The sequence below is a fragment of the Cygnus olor genome, chromosome 16, assembly GCF_009769625.2.
Source record: "Cygnus olor isolate bCygOlo1 chromosome 16, bCygOlo1.pri.v2, whole genome shotgun sequence".
Lineage (NCBI taxonomy): Eukaryota > Metazoa > Chordata > Aves > Anseriformes > Anatidae > Cygnus > Cygnus olor.
In genome coordinates this window covers 1,325,945-1,346,915 of record NC_049184.1, presented here as the reverse complement: position 1 = coordinate 1,346,915, position 20,971 = coordinate 1,325,945, and the positions used below count along the sequence as shown (strand labels likewise).

Sequence of the window (20,971 nt, the reverse complement as noted above, 5' to 3'; positions counted from 1 at the left end):
AACTGCTGGTATAGCTGCTGAGTTTGCAGCATTGTCTAGCCCACCTAGAAGCATTTTATATTCTGGCTGATCCTTTAAATTTAAGTAGCTGTCTTCTTAAAAGTTAAACCCTATTATCACAGGCTTAGGGCTTTTCCCTATGGACAGAGACACTGAATTTGGGTGCAGCACGGTGATGGTCCCAGTGTGGTTCTACAGGGTAAGAGCAGGTCCCCACTGGTGCAGTCCCTGCCCTTACAACTCCTCTGATGCTGGCTTGGCTGGTAGAGCCATACTTCACATTCATCCTACCTGGAGGGCTGACCTGGACCCTTAGGGAGTCTAATAATTTAACTGTTACAGCAAATAACATGCTTATTTGACTTTGTACACACAGCACTGCTGCTGCATCAGAACAACCAGCTTCATCCCTCTTCTATAAACTGTATCCTGTTTGTCTTCCTCCCATCAATTCCAAGAAATCTTTTCTAATCCCATTTAAAGTCCAGTACACTTCATCCCCCACCTCTGCTGGTCACCAACAACTAAAGGACTTACCTGTTACTGAAAACCTTGCTGCAGTTGTAAACCTTAATGGAGAGCACCTCTCCCATGATGAGCTTCCCATAGTGAGGCCAGCGAAAGAGCTGCAAGCAAACAGGGCACAGTGAATCTCCTCAGCTCTTGCTGCTTCTGCAGCACTGGGAGGTGCAGCGCAGATAATGGATAAAGTTGAATTGTCAGTGACATGAATTTCCCCCCAGTATCAAAGATCATGATGGAGCTAACAGGAGGGAGATGAAAACTGGGACCTTCCCCAAGCACCTGAGTCCCTGCAGGGCCAGAGCAGGCTCATGGCACTGGGAAGCTGTGAGCCGAGCTCTCTGGAAGGTAAGGGGCTTCTGCTCAATTTTATATTAGAAAGATCAGTCCCTGCAGGCACCTGGAAGATGTGGCAAAGCCAGCCTTGGACAGGGCAAGGTCCAAAGAGGTGTTTTGCTACAGCCATTTATTGTTTTCTCCTCCTGAAAGTGAGGCTATCTAGCCACAGAAAGCTTCACGTGCCCCACACTGTCTCCTTTTCTGTGGGACCTCCCCAAGCCTCCCAGCTCCTGCTGAGAGGAAGGCAGCTTCTGCCCACATCTGCAAAGCATTTCCCACCCTACTGGAAGCAGTCAGGACCAGAGCCATTTCCCTATCCCCTTGTTTTATATGCACCAACTTTCAGCTAAGGACATCCCAGAACTTAGCTGCTCCCAGGGGTGCCATACCATGTCCCTCCCTTCGCTGCCATCTGTCACTGCCTCCATTTGAAGCCTCCAGCACATGAGGGAGGTGGACAGGGGGTGACAGGCGGGCCGGGAGCCACCAAGTGCAGGCACGCTGCGAAGATGCACAAGGCTGTGATTCACCCCACTCCCAAACTGGCCAGCTGGCGGCTGGTGAGAGGGACAGGTCCCTGCTGCCCTGAGTCCTGCTCCTACCCACCCCGTGGCTTGGTGCCGACTGGGCTCACTGATCTGAAAAACTGTTGCTGGGGGGCTCATTTCTGCAAGAGCAGCCAGGCTTTCCAAAAGGCAGATTAGGTTAATTCCATGCACGTTACAGATTGTCCCAGTTGTTGGTGCCTCAGGCAACACAGAGGCATCCAGATGGGACAGGAGACGAGAGACGGGACTCTCCTGCAAGTCCTGACAGCCAGGCATCACAGGCTCCAGCATGGGACAGTGAAGATGGGCACAGGGAGGAAGGCTTCCCATCCTACCCTGCGATGCACACCCCATCCTCACTTGCCTCCTGCCCCACCAGGCATTGACCAAGGGTCCACCCTGTCCTGGTCCCTGTCCCTACCCCAGTGCCCACTGCCCTGGTCCTCACCAGGTGACACCACACTCACCTCCCCAAACACAGCCTCTGCACCACAGCGGATTTTCCTCGTCTTCTGGGTGAAACCTTGGGAAGGAGATAGAAGGCTTGGGCTCTGCCAGACCCAGCACGGCCCTGCTCTCCCGCAGGGATGATAGCCCCCAGCCATGCCTCCCTCCCTGCCCATTGGGCCCACCTCGGAAGCTGAGCTGCACCTGCCGCTCGCCGTGGCCTGGCAGGTGGGAGAGCCGCCGGACACCAACACTGAGCGCCATGGAGCCGCCAGCCAGCAGCGCTGCCCCGCTCGGCCTGCTCCACCCGGTGTGACTCAGCCCCGCCTTGTCCGGCCGGTTCGGCCGCCGCTCCCTGTCCCTGCTCACCAGACACCTCTGGGCTGGCACTTGGCAGGCAACGGCTCCCGGCTGTCGCAGAGCCAGGTAGAGGGGAGCACTTGGGCATGGGTGGCTTGGGGGCTTGCTTTGCAGTAGCCAGGCCTCGATGGCATCATCCTTGCACCCTGCAGCCACACCAACAGGATGGGGAACACAGCCCAGGAAACCCCTGCAATGGGAGGCCATCTCAGCCACACCTCACAACAGGCACGGTGCCGCAGCAGGGACAAGGGCTTCCTCCAAAGCTGGGGGACACCGGCCTCGGTGCACTGCTAGTGGCGGAGAAACACGGTGAGGATGGACCTCAGATCTGCCCCTGGACAGGCACCCAGGACCTCTGGAACTGGAGCCCCAGCCCCCACTTGCCCCCCCAGCCTGATGGCTTCCATAGCACAAATCACAGCTGCAGCAGTCAGAACCCTCCCCAGCAAACTGGGAGGGTGGGGAATGGGAGCCACCCAGGACAGGTCACGGCCCACCAACCCCGAGTGGCTGCAGTCCCTGCTGTGCTCCCCACTGTGGCCAGGCTCAGCTGCAGCTCACAGCTCACCTGTGCAAGAACTCATAAATGAGAGATGCTGGAGCCCAGGCACAGGCCAGATCAAAGTAATCGTGTTATCATGAGTTCAGCAGGACTTTGCAAATATTTCTTTCTCCTGAGGGTCTCCCACTCAGGACCCTGTGCCAAAACACCTGCCTCCATGCCTGCCATACAGGGCATGTTACACAGGGTCAGAGCAGCTAATTCAGCTCCACAAACACCAAAGAGTGACTGAATCATGCCTGGGCAATGCTGGGCTGCTCCAGAGCCAGCCCTGCGGCTACCTACCTTATCTTCACCTTATCCAACAGCTTACTCAAGAGCCAGGAAAGAGGTGCTGATGGCGGTGGAAATGAGCTGTGGCAGACAAGGATACTGCTTCACAGCATGGCAACGAAGCACAGCAGGTGGGCAGTGTTTGGCACCACCTTTGGGAACCCAAATGAATGAACTATTCACTCTAAGGCAGCAGCACAGAAAGCTGAATGCACTGACCCCTTAACCCAATTGTGGCTGGAGGGGTAGAGGGGATGTAATTCAGATTGTTGAAGCAGACATTCAGACCACCAAAGAGTGCTGCTGATGGACAAATCTGGTACTCGCTCAAAGGAGATCACAAGTCGTCATCTCCTCAGGGAGTTTGTGTGGCTTCCTTACCCCTTAGAGCCTGATCTGCACCAGGAGGAAGCTCTGTACGGGCAGCATGGCATACTCTGACCTGAAGTATTATTGCCAGGTGTCCTAGAAGTAAGAGGAACACTCCCTGATGATCTCCCACATAAATACCTTTCCATTTATACAAAGCCCCGAGGCTAAAATACCTTTGGTGACAGAAAGTGCCCAAGTGCTTCCTCTATCTACGGCCAAGGGTAGGGTAAGCAGACTTCTGAGGTGTTCTGAAGGTCCTCAGGCCCCAAAAGGCTCTTCATGCAATCACAACTCTGAGCCCGTCACAGGACAGTGAACTACCCTTGTGCCCACAGCAAGATCCTGCTGCTTTTGTCCCTTCAGTGGAGGCTGTGAGAGGGGCCCTGGCCAGCACAGAACATGTGTGATTCTCCAATGGATATCTCAAAACTAAGAAACACAAATCAAGCTCCTCTCTTGATAACAAGGATAGTGCACCTACAGATGAAGGCATAGACTTTACTAAATTGGAGGTAGGTCTGCAGCTGTCCTTTTTTTCTGGATAGAGCAGCATGCCCAGAAGGAAGCGTAGCCCTTGAAGGGGCAGCTCCTCAGAGTGGGACTCTTGCCTGAAAATAGTCCAAAAGGCAAGGGTGGAATGGCTCTCAAATCCAGATGAATCACGGAGAATAGGTGGCAGCAGTTCTGGAGAGCAAGGTGCCCCCTGTGCCATACCTCTCAGCTGAATGTAGCTTGTCTGCACATAGGAACAACTCGTGAACGAGAGTCCAACAGGACACAGCCTGAACAAGCTGAAGGCGGACATAAAACCAAAGAGGGCTGTGGAATGGCATAGAGTGCACAGTCACAGGGTGCAAACAGCACAGCCTCCAGGGGAAGGAAACCTGAGCTCTTATCTGCCTTGAGCAACAGTCATGCTGCAAGCCTGCATTCCAGCTACACCCAGGGCGGCACAAGGCACAAAGCATCCCAGTCTCCACTTTGTCTAGAACAGGAGCCCTAGGGAGAGTCAAGAATGAGAGAAACCAGTCAGAACCATGCCATCCTGCTTTAGCAGCTTCCAAGTTTGACCCTCCTGTGGCTTTTCATCTCAGCGCAGAGCCACGCGGCTCTTCTCCTCCAGTGACAGGCTTCCGTCCTGTTGCTCATTCACGTTTCAGCCACTTTCCTGCAGGTAAGCAGCATCTCTGCCTGCAAAAGGAGGAAGTTCCTCACAACAGCCTCTACCACGTCTTGGATTTTTCCTCTCCCAAACAGGGAAAGTCATCCCTATCATCAAGTCCAGCATCTGCAGTCACCTCAGCTAGCTAAGGAACAGATTTTCCAAGCTCCCTTCATAGCCATCGAATACAGATAGATACTAGGAAGGATTCTTTTTCCTCCGTTTGAGCGGAAACTTACGTTTAAAAAGGAGAGGCAAAATGCATTTCTCACTATGCATTCTGATGTCTCAGAGCTCATATTCTGCCTCTAAAGGCTGGAGGAAAGTCACAACATCCTCATAACTTCTTGCCAAAGAAAACATGAAATTGAAACCAAGGACTATGCAATGCCACTGGTATTACTTGGGCCAAAGGACTGCTGAAATTTCGGAATTACTGCTGTAAGCCTCTTTTAAGGAAAAACATTTTAAAAAAGGCAAGAAAAGGCACACTTGTGTATACACATACCAGACTCAGATTTGCTTGTACACCTAAGAGTGAAGGAGAGCTCTGCCTACAGGTTGTAATAAGCTGAAAACACAAGTAGAGAACCACAGGGCAGTTTCTGAGATGACTTGGCAGTTTTCCTTCCTCTCTTCCATGCTTTTAACACATTTCAGTTTATGCAGCCACTCAACTAGAGAGATTGCTTGCTTTCTCTCAAGAATCTAAGTGCAAGAAAACTGGGTGTTGCAGGCTAGAGGATGGACTGTTTCAGGCGAGACAGTTCAGCTTCCTCTAGAGTGAGGAAGCTGCTGCTGCCTGTAGAAACTGGAAGAATACATCGTGGTCAACACTATGTTTGAATGAAAAACTAACAAATTTTCCTTGCTGAGTAGTGGTCCTAGACCCACTGCCCTTCAAGCACAAGCTACAAATTAGTTAGCTGGCGAATATGATCCATAATGATTAGTCTAGTTGAAGATATGGATTCACACCACGGTTCTGCTTTCACACATTTGTAACCTACCAATTTCATAGGCTGAATCACCACGGCAGTCTTCCAATTTCTTCTCACAATTTCCTGGTGTGTGCAGTAGAATAGACAAATTCTTTCATAATTTCACAGTAAAGAAACAGCTCATCTCACTGTGGGACAGGGCTGCAGGATATACATTCAGCAGTCTTAGTGATTAACAGGTAACAAAAGTAATGATACAGACAACTTGCTCTGCTTTGCAGCTGCTCATGCTCAACCTAGGCTGAACAACCAAGGCTAATACTATAGCAAAGATCTTCCTTAAAACACACATCAACATTGCTGGAAAACAAAAGGAAAATCCCAGAAAGGAAATGAGACCAGACATGCCTGTAAATGACAGCACATTATTTATTTATGAAACTGAAAGTGATGACAACTTGTAGTGCAATGACAAGTCCAACTTCCTTTATCTCCACAGCAGCAATTTTTACTAATACAAAAGTGTGATTAAAAAATAAGATGATTGCAAAGTATGGTAACTGAAATTTAAAAATAAAACTTTACGTATAAAAAATATACTGGCACCTTATGAAGGCACAAGAGGAACTACCTCAGGCATCTAGCCAACCGACTTTCGTACCAACCAATACAGATGGGTCCCCATTTCCAAGGCAGCTTGATAGAATAAAAAAACTATCAAGGAACACAAAGACAGTAAGTATCATTACTGTATATATGATTGTCCTAATGAACACTGAAGCAGTGTTGCGTGAGCAGTTCAGTGCACATGCCCACTCTAGCACCAAGCAGCAGGTGGGCCGTGCCAAGTGATGATACACGGTATGATGTATCACTATTCCAAGGCAGAAAACCAACAAGGTTTATTTTTCTTTCACAAGAACTGCCAGCAGCTGCATTTCTTCCTTATTTACATTTCTTGCAGTTAGGAACAGGAAAGATCAAAGATACAGAGTACAAGCAGGTAAGAGTATTAGTGTGAATGGTACAATCTTAAGGCACAGAGTGTGCAAGGGAAGAGTGTGAGTGCAGACAGCTCTCTTCACCACAGTGATACACATGGCTAGGATGAGGATGCAATCTACATCTTCTTCGTTTCCAGCAGTTTCACAGGTGGCCACCCCTGCAATTTATAGTATGAAACCAGCTGCTTTGGCACTTCAGCCAGAACCATCTGGGAAAGAGCTTCCCGGGGAGCCTGCAAGGAACAGTGAGAATAAATCAAAGATACTGCAGGGAATGGAATTACCAGCCCAGTGACATACTCTCTCACAGAATTCAGACTGCAGCCCCCACCTGCCAGGCAAGCAAGGTTGAGAAGACAGCACAATCTGCTTTTCGCCCATGTCTCACTCCCTCTGGTTCAGTCTTGCTGCAGTCTTAGGAGCACTTCCAGTCAGTCTCAGCGAGTACTCTTGCTGAAAATCACTTGTTCCCACCCCTGCATTGCTCCCACCCTAAGCCCAGACTCACACAGCCTTCATATAGCCTTGATCTGGGTGGGACACTGCCCCAGCCACTAGCAATTTGTCTTATTTTGGGTTTCCATTTAACTCCATTCTTCAACCTCATTCACTGCATAACATGCATGAACACTAGTGCCCCATCAGAAAAAGTAGGGAGGAGCTGGGGAACGATAGGACTGCTTTCAACAGCAGGAAAGATTCCATCTCAGCTTAAATCGCTCATGGGACTCAACAACAGAGATTGAGACAAAATGATCTCACTTTCTTGACTAAATGTTTGCATCCCAGGAGAGAAAACACCTCCTTTACTCCTTGTAACACTGCAATAGCCAAGAGGTAGTAACGATACAATGAGAACTCTTTAGGAAAAGCTGCAATAGAGTTATGAGGCACACAGTTTTGAATCCAGAAGCAAATATATCTCAACTCTCACATGAAACAGTTTGGACAGTGCTTTGACCATACACTTTGCTGCCTTCATACACTGCAACATTAATAAGCTGCTTAGACACATGCTAATTTTTTGGATGTAATAACTGCACATATGTTGGCAGCAGAATTCTTACGAAGTTAAAAACAACTTACATTTTTGAACTGCTGGAAAGGCACAAACTGAACAATGTCTCGTGCAGCTGGCTCTCCTGTTAGGGATTTCAGGATGCCATTGTCCCCATCAAGAAACTCCATTGCTTTGAAATCAGCTTCACCAACTCCAACAATAATGATAGACATCGGCAGCTTAGATGCATTAACAATTGCTTGCCTGGTTTGATCCAGATCAGTGATCTCTCCATCTGTGATGATCAGCAAGATAAAATATTGCTAAAAAACATCAGAAAATACTCAGTTAGGGAGTACAACATCAAAGCTCACATAACTGAAAGCAAATGAAGCAATTTCTTACTCTAAAAAAGCAAGCAGATTGTGCAGTGGATAAGACAAGAATAGAACATTAAATGAACTTTTGTTTATTCCCATTTTTTCTTATGTAAACCACCTTTCCTTGTACACTTCAGGGAAATCCTCTGCATTAGATAAAAGATACAGGCTTACATTCAATTTATAAAGAACAATTATACCAGTTGCCAGAATATACTAGCAATGATCAAAGTAATCCTAAATCAACAAAGGTGCATAAAAAACTCACTGATGGGTGCTGCTTTACTCACTGATATCTCAAAAAGGCTAAAATACATTATTCAATATCTGTTTGTAACTCAAAAAAAACTTCTTTTTTAGTTATCAGTAATTTAAATAAGTATTAGAAATCTGAACATACAGCGGTGACAAACGTCATGACGTGACGACACTCTAGAAATGACAGAAGGGGAAGAACACAGGAGCTTAAGAAAAATAGGAAGATTTCCCCCAATTGTTTGAATAGCTAAAAAACACCCTCAAAAATATAAGAAATGGCTCTCCCTAGACCAAGCACCCCACAGTGTGGGAAATTAATTTGATGTATGCACAAACTTATGTAGAACTCAAAATCCTTGTACAGCTAAGACCATAAAGTATCAGAGTGGACATCAAAATTCCTTCTAATTGGGTGGTCAAAAATGGAATCAGTTAAATACATCAGAAAATATGATCCCTTCATCCTTAAGTACAATAAAGTTTTAAGATATGGAGTTGAATTTTAACAGCAGTCATGGCCATGCAAGCACACAAATGAGACATGCAATGCAACTGCAGACGTAGTATGGATGTTCTGCAACACAGCATACTGATTTGCCAATTCTCACACTACTTTGGTAACGTGGCCCTCTAGATATTTTGATTCTGCATGCAAACATGGTGGGACAAACAGTCAAGCCCTCTACCGTTTCTTAAGTGGTCTTTGTATACATGCTCAAGTGAAAAATTGTTTGGAATAAAATACACAGGGCCCCTTTATACTGTGTGCGTTCCCTACAGGTGATGGAGTCTGGCAAGAGAGGTTAGGGTGAAGCAACTGCTGACAAAATCCAATTGGTCTAAAAGCCAACACGGGACCCCTGCATACTTCACTGGTACAGGTTCACATATGAACCAAGGGAGTAGCAACAATCTCTTTGGAAGCTGGTAAGACAGGACCAAACTTGAGATCCTGAGGAAGAAGAACGCATCACTTTACCATACGATTCTATCCAATAGTGAACACAGGAAACAGAAACATCACCCATTTGCGGGGAAGGGCACGGACTCACAGAAGCAGTTCCTTGTTGCGCCGAGTGTGCAGCAAACCTTGCCACATGGTTTATAATAGGAGAGAAGTTGGTTGGCCCATAGAGTCGTATCTGAGGAAGGATCTGGCGGTAGGCATCAACTATTCCTTGGATCCCTGTAACACAAGGAATGCAAGCTGCCAAAAGAGCCTCACAATTTCTCCAGTAATTATTCTATAAGCATTACTGAACAGTGAAGCAAAAGGATAATCACTCACACACAGCTGCGAACTCCTAAAGGACAAATAAATAGCAGGATAGCAGCGAATATACAAAGCAAAGGTCTAAAACCAGTGGACATCTGCAGAGACAAGATTTCCAGATTTCTTCACCATTCTGTATTCTTTACATTATTCTTTATGCTTACAACATAATAAAGTTCATGGAAGTTGGTGGAAAAATAATCTAGTGAAGGCATGCTTATGACCTTGTCCTTTCTTTCTACTCTGTCATCCAGTTTCTCTTGTTTAATTGCTTACCATCTAACTAGACAACAAGGTCAGAAACTCTCTGGAACAGTTAACGGCTTATTTTCCTCTTGTGCACAGTGACACCTGGATTTAAACATTTCCATAAGAGAAGCAGTAACCTCTAAGGTTTTTCCCCTGCAAGAAGCTTTTCTTGGGTTAACTAGACTTTTTTTTTTTTAATAAATGCGATTTTAAATGGTACATATTCTTGTGTAGGGCAATTTAGATGGATCCCCATATTAACTTGTATTGATGTACTTTCATTTACTGCTGCTGCTCATCTTGTCCACCACACATGTTTTAGTGCTTTGCCTCTGAACTATTGCACAGGAACCATCACAGAGCAAAGGCACAGATTCCAGTGAAGCAGACAACACAGAACTGATGAAGGAAACACTTGGATTTTAACACTGATTCTCAGATTCCATTCTTTCTTGGCCTTAGACCGGAGAGGAAAATTAAACTGAGGAAAAAATGTTCATTCAAGAAAAATTCTGCAGCGCTCCATGCTGAGAGAGTCCTTAGTCCTAGGAGTTCTTAATCTGGCCTACAGACCAGCCATTGAGATTAGCTGAAACAACTACTGCAAAAGAAGATGGCTTTAAAGAAAATAATATTTTGAGACAACCCTTTAAAAGATAACATTCAAACATATTCACATTGCTGAAGAAGTAACCACAATCTCTAACAGACTTAGCAGATGGTTGCTTTGAAAGTGTGACTAACAGACACATTGCTGATCTGAATTCACTACCACCTGCAACATAACAAAAGTAACCAACTTGCAGCAACAAAAATTTCCGCACAGACTGACACAATAACAGAATGGTTAAGTTGGAAGGGACCTCTGGAGATCATCTGGTCAATGCTCTGGTCATCTGGTCATCTCTCCCTGCTCAAGCAGGGACACCCAGAGCAGATTGCCCAACAGCCATGTCCAGCTTGTTTCTGAAGATCTCCAAGACAGGAGACTCCTCAGCCTCTCTGGGGAACCTGTTCCATTTCTCAGTCACCCACACAGCCCAGAAATGATTCCTGATGTTTAGAACCTCCTGTGTTCCAGTTTGTGCCCATTGCCTCTTGTCCTGTCCTTGAGTACCACTGAAAAGAGCCAGGCTCCATCCCCTTTGCACCCTTCCCTCAGGTACTTACAGGCATCTGTGAGATCCCCCTGACCCCTCTCTTCTCCAGCCTGAATTGTCTCAGTTCTCTCAATCATAGAATTATAGAATATGCTGTGGCAAGTTTTTCGTAGTGGTAGGCTGCAGGGATGGCCTCTCTGAGAAGAATCCAGAAGCTGCTCCATGTTAGATAAGGGCCAGTTTCAGCTGACTCCAAAGGGACCCACCACTGCCCAGAGCCAAGCCAACAAAGTGTTGTTGTTTGTGCCTCTGGGAAAGCAGATTTAAGAAAGGGAAAAAAAAAAAAAAAACTGCTGCTCAACAGCAGCTGGGAGAGCAAGGAGTGAGAAACAGCCCTGCAGATACCAAGGTCAGTGAAGGAGGCAGAGGAGGTGCTCCAGGTGCAGGAGCTGAAGTTCCCCTGCAGCCTGTGGAGAGGCCCCTGGTGGAGCAGACTGTCCCCATACAGCCCATGGGTCCCACGGCGGAGCAGATCTCCACGCTGCAGCTTAGCTATGACCAATGACCGCACTGTCCTTCAGATGTTTTTCAGTAACTCCCAGAGTAATTTTCTCTATAATTTTACCAGACACTGAAGCGAGACTGGCAGCCCTGTAATTACCAGGGTCTTCTTTCTTGCCCTTCTTGAAAATTGGAACATTTGCCAGTCAACTGGGACCTCTCCAGATTCCCAAGACCATTCAAAAATAATGGAGAGAAGCCTAGCAATGACATCAGCCAGCTCTCTTGGTACACTGGGATGAATCCCATCAGGTCCCAATCACTGAAACTTATGCAGACCACACAGAAATCTGCATCAACACAATTTCACTCTTGTCACCATCCAGGTAAGAGTACATGTAGTTTGCTGCATATCTTCATGCTACATATGCTTTTCACCAGTTATGAAAGAAATGCAACACTTCTAACTTCTAACATCAATCCCTCTCAGTGAAATAATAATAAAAAGGTCTCCTCACCTTGACAATAAGGGTTGCTGGGATTGAAGTTCAAAGCAAACTCATGAGACACCTAGAAATAGGTATGTTACAATCAGTTAGAGAATGCAGAGATGAACAGAACAACTGCATAGCGTTGTGAAGGCCTTACCTGCCAGTTAGGAGGAACCTGAGCTCCAAATCCAAATGCAGGAAACAGCTTGTCCCTAGGGAGAAAGGGTAACAAGAAGAATTGTGAAACAGCAATTCTTTAATACTTCGTTATTCTGTTTTATTCCCAGAAAACAGTTGGAGACCAAGGTTCAATTCCTGCCCTGAGGAATGGGTACACCACCTAGTTTCCCATGGCCAGTAACCAGCTACCCAAGGGTTTCAGGCAGGGACTTGACAGATCCAGAATTTGTTTCAACGCAGCATCCTACAGGACTCTCGGGAGATTTCAGAGTAGCAAGAGAGAAGGCAACCCAGTCACAGCTTGGCTGAAGGACAGAGCAGGCTAAACATGTTCCCAATGAATTAAGCAGGAGACTTGTGTTTGAAATGCACCATCAGCAATAAAGGATTAGCAATGAGCTAAAGCAGCATTATAGAGTAACCCAGGCCATAAAAGTGCAGATATGGGAAGACAAATCAAGCAAACACCCTGAATTAAGCAGTGCTGCCATTGGCTTTCCTGGCAATGCCAGAAGCAGGAGGAAGCAGTAGCAGCACCTGAAGGGATCTCCCAAGGAAAGGCAGCATCTCAGTCACCCAAATGCTACAGCTCTGGAACGAGCTATCAGCCTTGATCAATGACACCCACTGTGACACATTTTGTGTGTCATTTAATACACATTTTCATGTGGTGACTAGATCAATCAAGAGCCTCTTACATACGTGTCATAATCCTGGACTACACTTCCCACACTCCAGATGGCAATCAGGTACTCATTTATCCCATCTGGGCTAATGTAGTGAAGAGAATCTGGTGACTTGGGATCGCCATTGGAGCCAGTGAAGTCTATGCCCACCTAATCAGTTCAGAAGATGATAACACAGTAGGTCACTGAACCATCACCATAAGCAACTGAGGAGAACCAACCATAACCAAAAACAGAGACCTAGACTAGCCCCACACTGCTCCCTTCCTCCCAGGCACAAAGACAGTCCCATACAGGGACAGGCAAACAAGCCGGCACACCTTTTCAGACAGGTCACATGCATGTCTAAGGAGTAGTAGTCCTTTCCACTGACAGACTGAGAACTGATTTCTCAAAAGAAGCTTAAGAAACTCAGGATCCATTAAATTTGCTACTTAACAGCAAAAAGTAAAAATTTACAGTTACTTCTTTTTGGCAGTCTTCATCACTTCCTAAGAAAACACACACTGCAAACTGAAGTACTAACCACAACTCCGTTGCCCTTGTCTTAGCATCTACCGAGATGTGCAGTGGGGAAACAACTCACTGTAAAATTAATCTGGCAGCCTCCCATGATGTAGTCCAGGAATGAATAATCTGTTTCAATCTAGAGAAACAGACAGACAGCATTACACCTCCTCCCCACAAAAACAGATTTCTTTACAGTGAGAAAATAAAAAAGCCAAACGATGACAATAATCTTCCTACCTTGCAGGATTTTATCCTAATAATGCCAGAGTTTTTGTAGCTCTTTTTCTTCTGTTTCTTCTCAGGATGAATGCATTCATATTCCACCTACAGAAAGCAAGTATTCAAGAAGCAAGTAATAGAACACCTGCATTTCCAGCACTGCAAACTATTGAAACAGAACAGTGTCAGACATTACACAATTTCAGAGTTATCTGGCAATATTCTGAGACTTCATTTTAAAAAGGTTTGTGATTACTGTGGCTGTTATTTGACAAGTTAAATAGATGTTTTTGCTACCATCACTGGACAAAGCACATCAGTCAAGACTTCATGAAAGTCCCTCTTTGGGACATGACTGTTAGTCTGTACAGAATCATCGAACAGTCATTGTAACAGAGGACAAAAAAGTCTGTCACAAACGCAAGCATTTCTCTTAACATAATCACATTCTTTATCAGTTAAGGGAAGGGAATGAACACAAACAGATGAGGAGAAGGCAAAGCAGGCAGAGGGAGGGAAGGAGGCCAAAAACCCTAGGTCACAGGCTCTCAATGGCAGAGGCATTCTTCTGACAGTGCTGTTTTGTTTCACTTTGTATTAGTTCTGATCTCACATGGGTAGGAAGGAAGGTAGCCGTCTTCCACCAGTCTTAGGACTAAAATCACAGAAATCAAACTGGCTGGTGACTGGAAGCACTTCCAGGCTATGTCCTGCATGTGGATTCATCTGTCTGAATCCAGATGAGACCTCTCCATGAGAATGAGAGTTGACGTTTTTGCTGCAGACAACAGAGAAGCTGGCACCACCAGCTAATGACCCAACATACTCTAAAACAGGTGTCCAAGATAAAGTAAGAAAAGAGACCCTTGGAAACACCATTTCTCTCCTCTAGCTAAAAAAACAACCAGAGTGCTAGTTAAGGGCAACCAGCTCAGGCACAAACGTTACCTGAGACGAGTCCTACCTCCAGCCTCTTCTGTTACAGCATTAACAAGAAGCTCTTTTGTTTCCACTTGGCTCAGCAGAGGCAAAAGCACACAGAATTGCTGGCAAGAAATGGCATGTGGCCAGCAGACAATGGGCTCAAGTATGTCTGTAGGAACAGGAGGGCTAACAGTACCCAAGAAAAACAGTAGTATCCTCCCCATGTCAGGTTTTTTTTCCCCAAATGTTGGCTTAGTAATACAAAGATACAGACAAAAAAAATCACTTTTGGAGGCAAAAACTAAAAATCTCTCAGAGATCAGTACTAAAAAGGGTTTGTGAAAGACTGAAATATGGACTTAATTGAGGAACTAAGAAAGCTCACCGGAGAGCCGTCACCTGCTTTCTGCAACTGGGCCAGGTTAGTTTCAAAAATGCCTATCAAGTCATGTGACCCATCACTATCATGATCTGCACACTGTACCTGAAAGAGAAGAGACAGCAAGCAATGGGCAGGTGTACTGCATTAGGGAGAATGACAGCTGCTCACCACAGAATCTCCCTGCTTCCAACAGCTTTGCACCGACGGTAGTATATTCCCCCATCAAATCTGAACCAGTGTTGTCACCCCTATCACTAACCGAAATCTCACAGGAAAGAGAGAGAGACAGCGTGAATTTCAGTTAGAACAAGGAAGACAATTCAATTGCTTCACCACAAGGTGACAGCTTTGTTTTTAACTAAAAGCTTTCTCCAGTTCAGATGGAAGAGACTGAAATAACAAAAAAGAATTCAAAAGAATTAAAACCCTTGTTTCACAGCCCGAAGTTATAAACTTGAGATCATTCAGGACATGATATGCAACTGGGACAATAGGAAGAAGCGATTACAAGTTTTATCTAGGCAATTGCTGAATATGCTCCTTTCTTCTACCTGGCAATAGCATTAATTTACAAAGAAACTGCAATTTCCACAGAGTGTTAAGTCAGTCTTTTTCTGCATCTTAAACCAATCAAATCATAAACAATTAATAATCAGTCATGTTTACAACAGCATGAAAGCTTAAATCTTTAGAAGTACAGAATGCAAAAAAACAATGTATTTAAGAATAAAACTATGATAACAACTATGGCTTAGAACAAAACCAGTACAACGTACATTGGCAACAGCTCCCCAGCCAATCAACAACTACAGAAGCATTTAGAACATGCATGATACACAGTACAGCAGAACACAAATCCAGAAGCAGTCAGTCAAGAAGAAGTTTGTGGACAGCCGCTTTTCCCCCTGCCGACGTTCACGTACTACACTGACTCAAAAGCTCGCTATGAGGTCTGCTTTTATTAAGCAAGGAACTGGCGTTGCCTCAGTAAAAAATAGTGACAGTTTTCTCCTCAGGACGATGGGACAAGACGAACCTACAAATGACACCTAGATAAGGAAGTCAAATCGAATAGCTAGATCACCAAACTTGAGGACAAGTATCTTTGAAGGGTTCCTACTGCCTTCAATCCACAAGGGATCTTCCATTGGTTTCAGTGGGAAATCTGTACCAAAAGCTGGATGTATTGTGGTCTAACCTAGCCAAATTGGAAGCACCATGCCATCCTTCAGTCTCTCCAATGGGAAAACAAGATCACTTTAGAGATTGGACCCCGTGCTTCTCCCCCTTCATCTTTCCCAACCCACCACTGCTCCGTTCCTCTCTTCTGCATGCTCCACCACGAAGCAACCTCCAGGCTCCTCCATGAACCCCACTCTGCCTCTCTCAACAACTCTGATGTTTAAAACATCATTCAAAAGTGATTTGACCATGTCAGGGAGGTTGCTCAAGGGGGCCATCACGCAGAGAGCAAGGTACAGACTAGGGGTGTCCTTGGTGCTAATACACCCGAGACATGGCTGCAGAGAATTCAGCAGCTGCCACCTCCACACACCTCCCCTTTTCCTCCTGCTTGCTCTTGTCCACTCTTGTCCATGCCAAAAATACATATTTAGGACCCCTTCCTGTTATTAGTTCACAGCATGATATAGCTTAAAACAAACCTCCTTTTGCAAGGGTTTTCTAACCTGGGCTTAGATTTACAGTATGCAGTCTGAAGAGTAGTGCTGCTACAAACAACACGTGGAAGACGTGATGTAGGAACAAGTACCTGAAGCTGCCAATAACTGCTTTCTGAAACAAGGCCTGACCTCGGGGGTCAGCTAGCAATACTGCGAGATACTGCATGCAATTATTCTCAGCTGAACTATCCAATATTCATTAAGAGCCATGGAATATATTCAGTGGGTCAAAGGCCCCTTTCAATCTACAAGACAAATTTCTAACATTCACAGAAAATGGATTTGCCTTTATGCACGTGCCATCAAATGCATGGACTGGACGGGAGTTTTGTTTGCTTAAATCTTACGTTTACTATTTCTATTTAAACAATTACAGGGGAGAAAAACTGCTTTTATTTGCCCTTTTTCTTAAAGAAACTGTCAGAAAATTACATTGTGTCAAAAATCTGAGCTGTTCTTTAGCAGGGACAAAAATAACACCACTCTGCATCACAATGAAGAAAGAATTACCAAAATATTAGGTAGCATCGTTAATTTGACCTGAAGATTTATGTTCACAGACACACATTTAGTGCACATTTCCCACTACAGAATTATCATGCGCTGCTAGCAAAGCTAATGTTTATGAGACACATCAAACGGACTTATGCACATGTATGGACATTTCCATTATGTTGAAGCACAAGGACTTCTCCATTCAGCAACCATTTTTCTACATGTAACTGTTCCAAAAAAATCTTAGGAAGCCTCGAACAAGAGATTCAGAGCACCACGTACCAACTGAAAAACGCATCTCCAGTGCAATGTTACATTCTTTAGTGCTACTGTTCCTGCCTGTCTCAAGTCCCTTTTCAGATCAACTTCCCTAATCCCTAGGGGAAAGGAAAATTTAATCCTTTTTCACAGATGCATTGTGAAACTTAATATGTTATTTGCACATGCATCAAGGATTTTGTCTGAAAGGAACTAACAGCAAAAGTTTTATATTTTTTAAAACAGATCATTTCAAAGTGAATCCCAAAGCACAGAAAGCTTCCAAAAAAAAAGAATTTAGACTGTAGTAAATACAACTTCAGTAATATAATGTCTAAATCATGCCATGTCATGTCAGTTTTGACAAGGTAACATACATCTCTTCGCCACTTCCTTTCCACATTTATTTCAGAACTTTTGGACCAAGACTTCTTTCTGACCTAAGACTGTTGACTCCCCTAGAGCAAAAGCTCACGACCGCCACTTAGAACATTGTCACATATTCAACAAGCTCAGCAGATTTGAACATCTATTTCCAGGTTAATAATCTCAGTAACTCTTTCGATCTCTCATGCTGCACTAATTAAAAGTTTAGCATGCATTGCTTTTTGCTAAACCTTTCAAATCAAACTTCTAGCATGAGGTTTCTTCACAGATAGGATGAGGCAGGAAAATTCTGCAAACGGAAAGTGTTTAGGAGTTAGATAAACAGAAAGACTATACTCAACATAAAACTAGTTATGGTTTTAAATGCCTTTGTATTATCAGTGCATTGCTTAGAACAGAAATTGAATTAATTTGCTATCAGATTATTTTTGTAGAAACTTGTAGAAAGATGTAATTGTTCTTCTACCACCTCCGTAATTCAGGACCAGAGAACATTAATCATCATTATGCAAGACTACAAGGAACTTCAGTTCTGACTCAAACCCAAATTTCTTGTTCAAACATAAAGAAAAATAGCTGTGATAAGCCCACCATTCTTATGAATGGACAAAGCTGTTAGCTGCCCACTCTGTCAGTATCCTAACGCATTCAAGCTTATCGAGTACAAGTCTCACAGTTTTCACTTAGTGTTAGAAAGCCACAATTAAACAAGAAGTCCAAAACCTGAAATGCTGGCCAGAATATCCAAATAATCATTTATAAATCTTCTTATGATGAATCATTAGAAAGCGTGTCACTTCTGCATTCCCTAACTTCTCAATTTCACAACTCACAATGTTTTAGGACAGACTTCATACTTAATAGACATATAATCACTTATGTGCCATACTCTTATTATTCCAGAAGGGCAATCTAAAATTTTAAATATGACTAGACAACTTGATAACTCATAGTTAAGATATCAACAGATTGGGTTTCTTACAACAACAAATTTGAAATTCCGAAGTCTGTACCTTGATAGGTTTATTAAAATCAGCACCACAGAACGTCTGCAAGGGAACACTGAACTTCCTCCAGCATGGATTTAAGTTGTTCTTAATCACCTTAAAAAAAATGACAGCATAATGTCACATGAGGGATGTGGTATGCAAGTTACTAAGAAACATATCATGAGGGTTCTGTACTTCCGTGGGGCTACCTGAACAGCCCCACTCAGTTTAACCTTGACAATGTATGGAACACCAAGCAAAAAGTTCTATTAAAAATAGAAGATAGAAATACAACGTAGGGTTCAATTGTAGAGCCAAGCCAATCATCACCTGAAAGGCAGAAGAGTCCTACCACTCTTCTTCTCCCCTGGTGCATGGTTGGACTCTTCATCAGCCCAGCTTAACCCACTGACCAGGCAGCAAATTAGCCATTTTCTGCCAGGTCAGTGAGCCGGATCCCTTTTTTGGGGTACAACACAAGTTTCATCACAGAACTGGTGCATGGCATGACCAGTAGTGACACATTCCTACTTTTGGTAGGAGCAAGTTGTCAGATCAACTCAACACTAAGAAACACTTCAGTGTAGAAATACTACCTCTGATCTGTACACCAACTGCCACATTCCAGCATCGCTCTGCTTGTAAAGCTCCAAAAACGGATCCGATTTACCTAGGAAATCCTGCAAACAAAACCCCAACAGAACTCATCAGACCCCCGTGTTTTACTCAAATGAGAGAAGAGCTAGCTAATCAGTACATAACACTTCAGACAAACCACAGTCAAACAAGCTGTATGTTTGTTTTCCTCTGTCATTGTGTTTTTCTCTTTTAAACTGTAGCACTTTCAAAGCCATCATAATACAACAGCTCTGATTCCAAGACTGTGCTTCCTCAGAGTATTTTGTTACTATGAATTGTGCCATTCTGCTTGGCTTAAAATAACATCAAGGTAGCATATCTAAATTTCCACCTCTTCTGCTTTAATATCATTACAGAAAGCCCAGTTAACTGCACAGTCACAACAATCAATGGAGACAATTATTTAATATACTAACATGTAGATTATTCCAAAACCAAAATAATCCTCCAAAACCGAAACCTGGCGGTTGAATTTCGCATCTAAGACCGTATTTTTCAGCATGTCATTATGTCTCTAGTTCACTTCATTATCAGTAACAAAACACAGCAAGCCTTTTTTACACAATGATTACAGAGCTTAGTTGAAGGTTTACAACACAGTGAGACTGCTAGCAAAAAGGCGCTAACTGTAAAAATAGTCAAAACCTACAGAAGCATGCAATATCATTAAAAAAATAAACCAATACCTTTTTGTCCAAGTTTCGGGCTTCAATTTCCAAATAAACAACCCTGGTATCTTTAATCTCCTCTGCTGAAATCTGTGCACAGGGAAAAAAATATAAATACATATATGTATATACACACACACCCTACAGAGTTTCGCTTATGCTTTGTGCTTAGAGAAACTCTGTGCATGGTTACAAACGCATACCCTTCCTGTACACATGCAGAATTTGAAAACAGACAAACAAAACCAGAAACGTTACTTTGTCCCAGACCACATACCAAAGATTAAGAAATCATTTTTTCCACACACAACCAGGTCATTTACCGTTATGGTGCCTTTTCCTGCTGGCTTTCCCTCCTTCAGCTCCAGAGGTCGAGTGAACACTGAGCTGGACACAACCTGAGGTTAAAAGACAGATATTATAAACATCAAGGTAGACAAAAAGCAAAGAATTATTCTTCAGGATGAATTTTTTAAAGCTCTCCTAAAAAGCTCTGAAGGGTTTAAGTCCATTTCCTGCAGTGACAGATACCAGTTTGTGCTTCTGAAACAGTTAAGCAGTCTTAAAATTTTCCCTCCCTATCCACAAAATAATATCCACTAGTATGTCTCAAACTTTATGTTAGCCTCCTATTATTGCTTCCCCCAAGATATTTACATTACAAGTAGTCAAACAGCTGCTGAAAATCAGAAAAGACTATTTAGCTAATCAAGTCTTTCTTTAATATCCCAAATACCACCTTTCTTCTCCTACCGAACAATACAAACTCCTCTTCAGGAATCAACTGTGGAATCTCAGACAGTCTTACTTCCCTGCATTTATGGTCTGACGATCTTTTTGTGCAAAGGAAACCAAAAAGGCTCTGTTAGAGTTCTCCAGGCTCCACGCCCTCCTCATTCCCAATCTCCCATTAGCACTACAATTGCCTCTTACATTCCATAATGACTGGTAAACCATACACATCAAACCTTCACTTTGCACTCAACATGATTTTTCTAACTACATTCAGTAGGGACACAAACTAATATGCTAAATAAGTGTAAGGAACAAGATGTTTTGAAACGTGAATGTGTCAAAGCCTTTCATAAACCAGCCTTGCTTCCCATTTTTCACAACAAACCCAGTGCTTGCTGCTACACTGTACATCGCTTCACATATTCCTCTGCA

General features: G+C 44.0%; 2 protein-coding genes across 5 annotated transcripts in view; both read right to left on the bottom strand.

The window, feature by feature from the left end:
• The window catches only part of LOC121078826 (fer-1-like protein 4), a 40,848-nt gene extending 38,234 nt beyond the window's left edge, over positions 1 to 2,614 (bottom strand). Inside the window, exons 1-3 of the mRNA XM_040575364.1 lie at positions 2,042 to 2,614; positions 1,877 to 1,932; positions 538 to 626 (exon numbers count right to left, since the gene is read on the bottom strand). Of these exons, the coding sequence (XP_040431298.1) occupies positions 538 to 626; positions 1,877 to 1,932; positions 2,042 to 2,423 (527 nt within the window). The 5' untranslated portion in view covers positions 2,424 to 2,614. The remainder of the gene's footprint in view (positions 1 to 537; positions 627 to 1,876; positions 1,933 to 2,041) is intronic.
• Positions 2,615 to 5,940: 3,326 nt separating this feature from the next.
• Positions 5,941 to 20,971, bottom strand: part of CPNE1 (copine 1) — a 41,862-nt gene continuing 26,831 nt past the window's right edge. For all 4 annotated transcript variants that reach the window (XM_040575362.1, XM_040575363.1, XM_040575361.1 and 1 more), the window contains 13 exons: positions 20,128 to 20,202; positions 19,823 to 19,894; positions 19,094 to 19,177; positions 18,522 to 18,611; positions 14,690 to 14,788; positions 13,399 to 13,485; positions 13,238 to 13,297; positions 12,668 to 12,801; positions 11,943 to 11,997; positions 11,813 to 11,864; positions 9,224 to 9,357; positions 7,620 to 7,856; positions 5,941 to 6,766 (listed from right to left, as the gene is read on the bottom strand). In XM_040575362.1, coding sequence (XP_040431296.1) covers positions 6,650 to 6,766; positions 7,620 to 7,856; positions 9,224 to 9,357; positions 11,813 to 11,864; positions 11,943 to 11,997; positions 12,668 to 12,801; positions 13,238 to 13,297; positions 13,399 to 13,485; positions 14,690 to 14,788; positions 18,522 to 18,611; positions 19,094 to 19,177; positions 19,823 to 19,894; positions 20,128 to 20,202 — 1,296 coding nt within the window. In that variant the 3' untranslated portion in view covers positions 5,941 to 6,649. The remainder of the gene's footprint in view (positions 6,767 to 7,619; positions 7,857 to 9,223; positions 9,358 to 11,812; positions 11,865 to 11,942; positions 11,998 to 12,667; positions 12,802 to 13,237; positions 13,298 to 13,398; positions 13,486 to 14,689; positions 14,789 to 18,521; positions 18,612 to 19,093; positions 19,178 to 19,822; positions 19,895 to 20,127; positions 20,203 to 20,971) is intronic.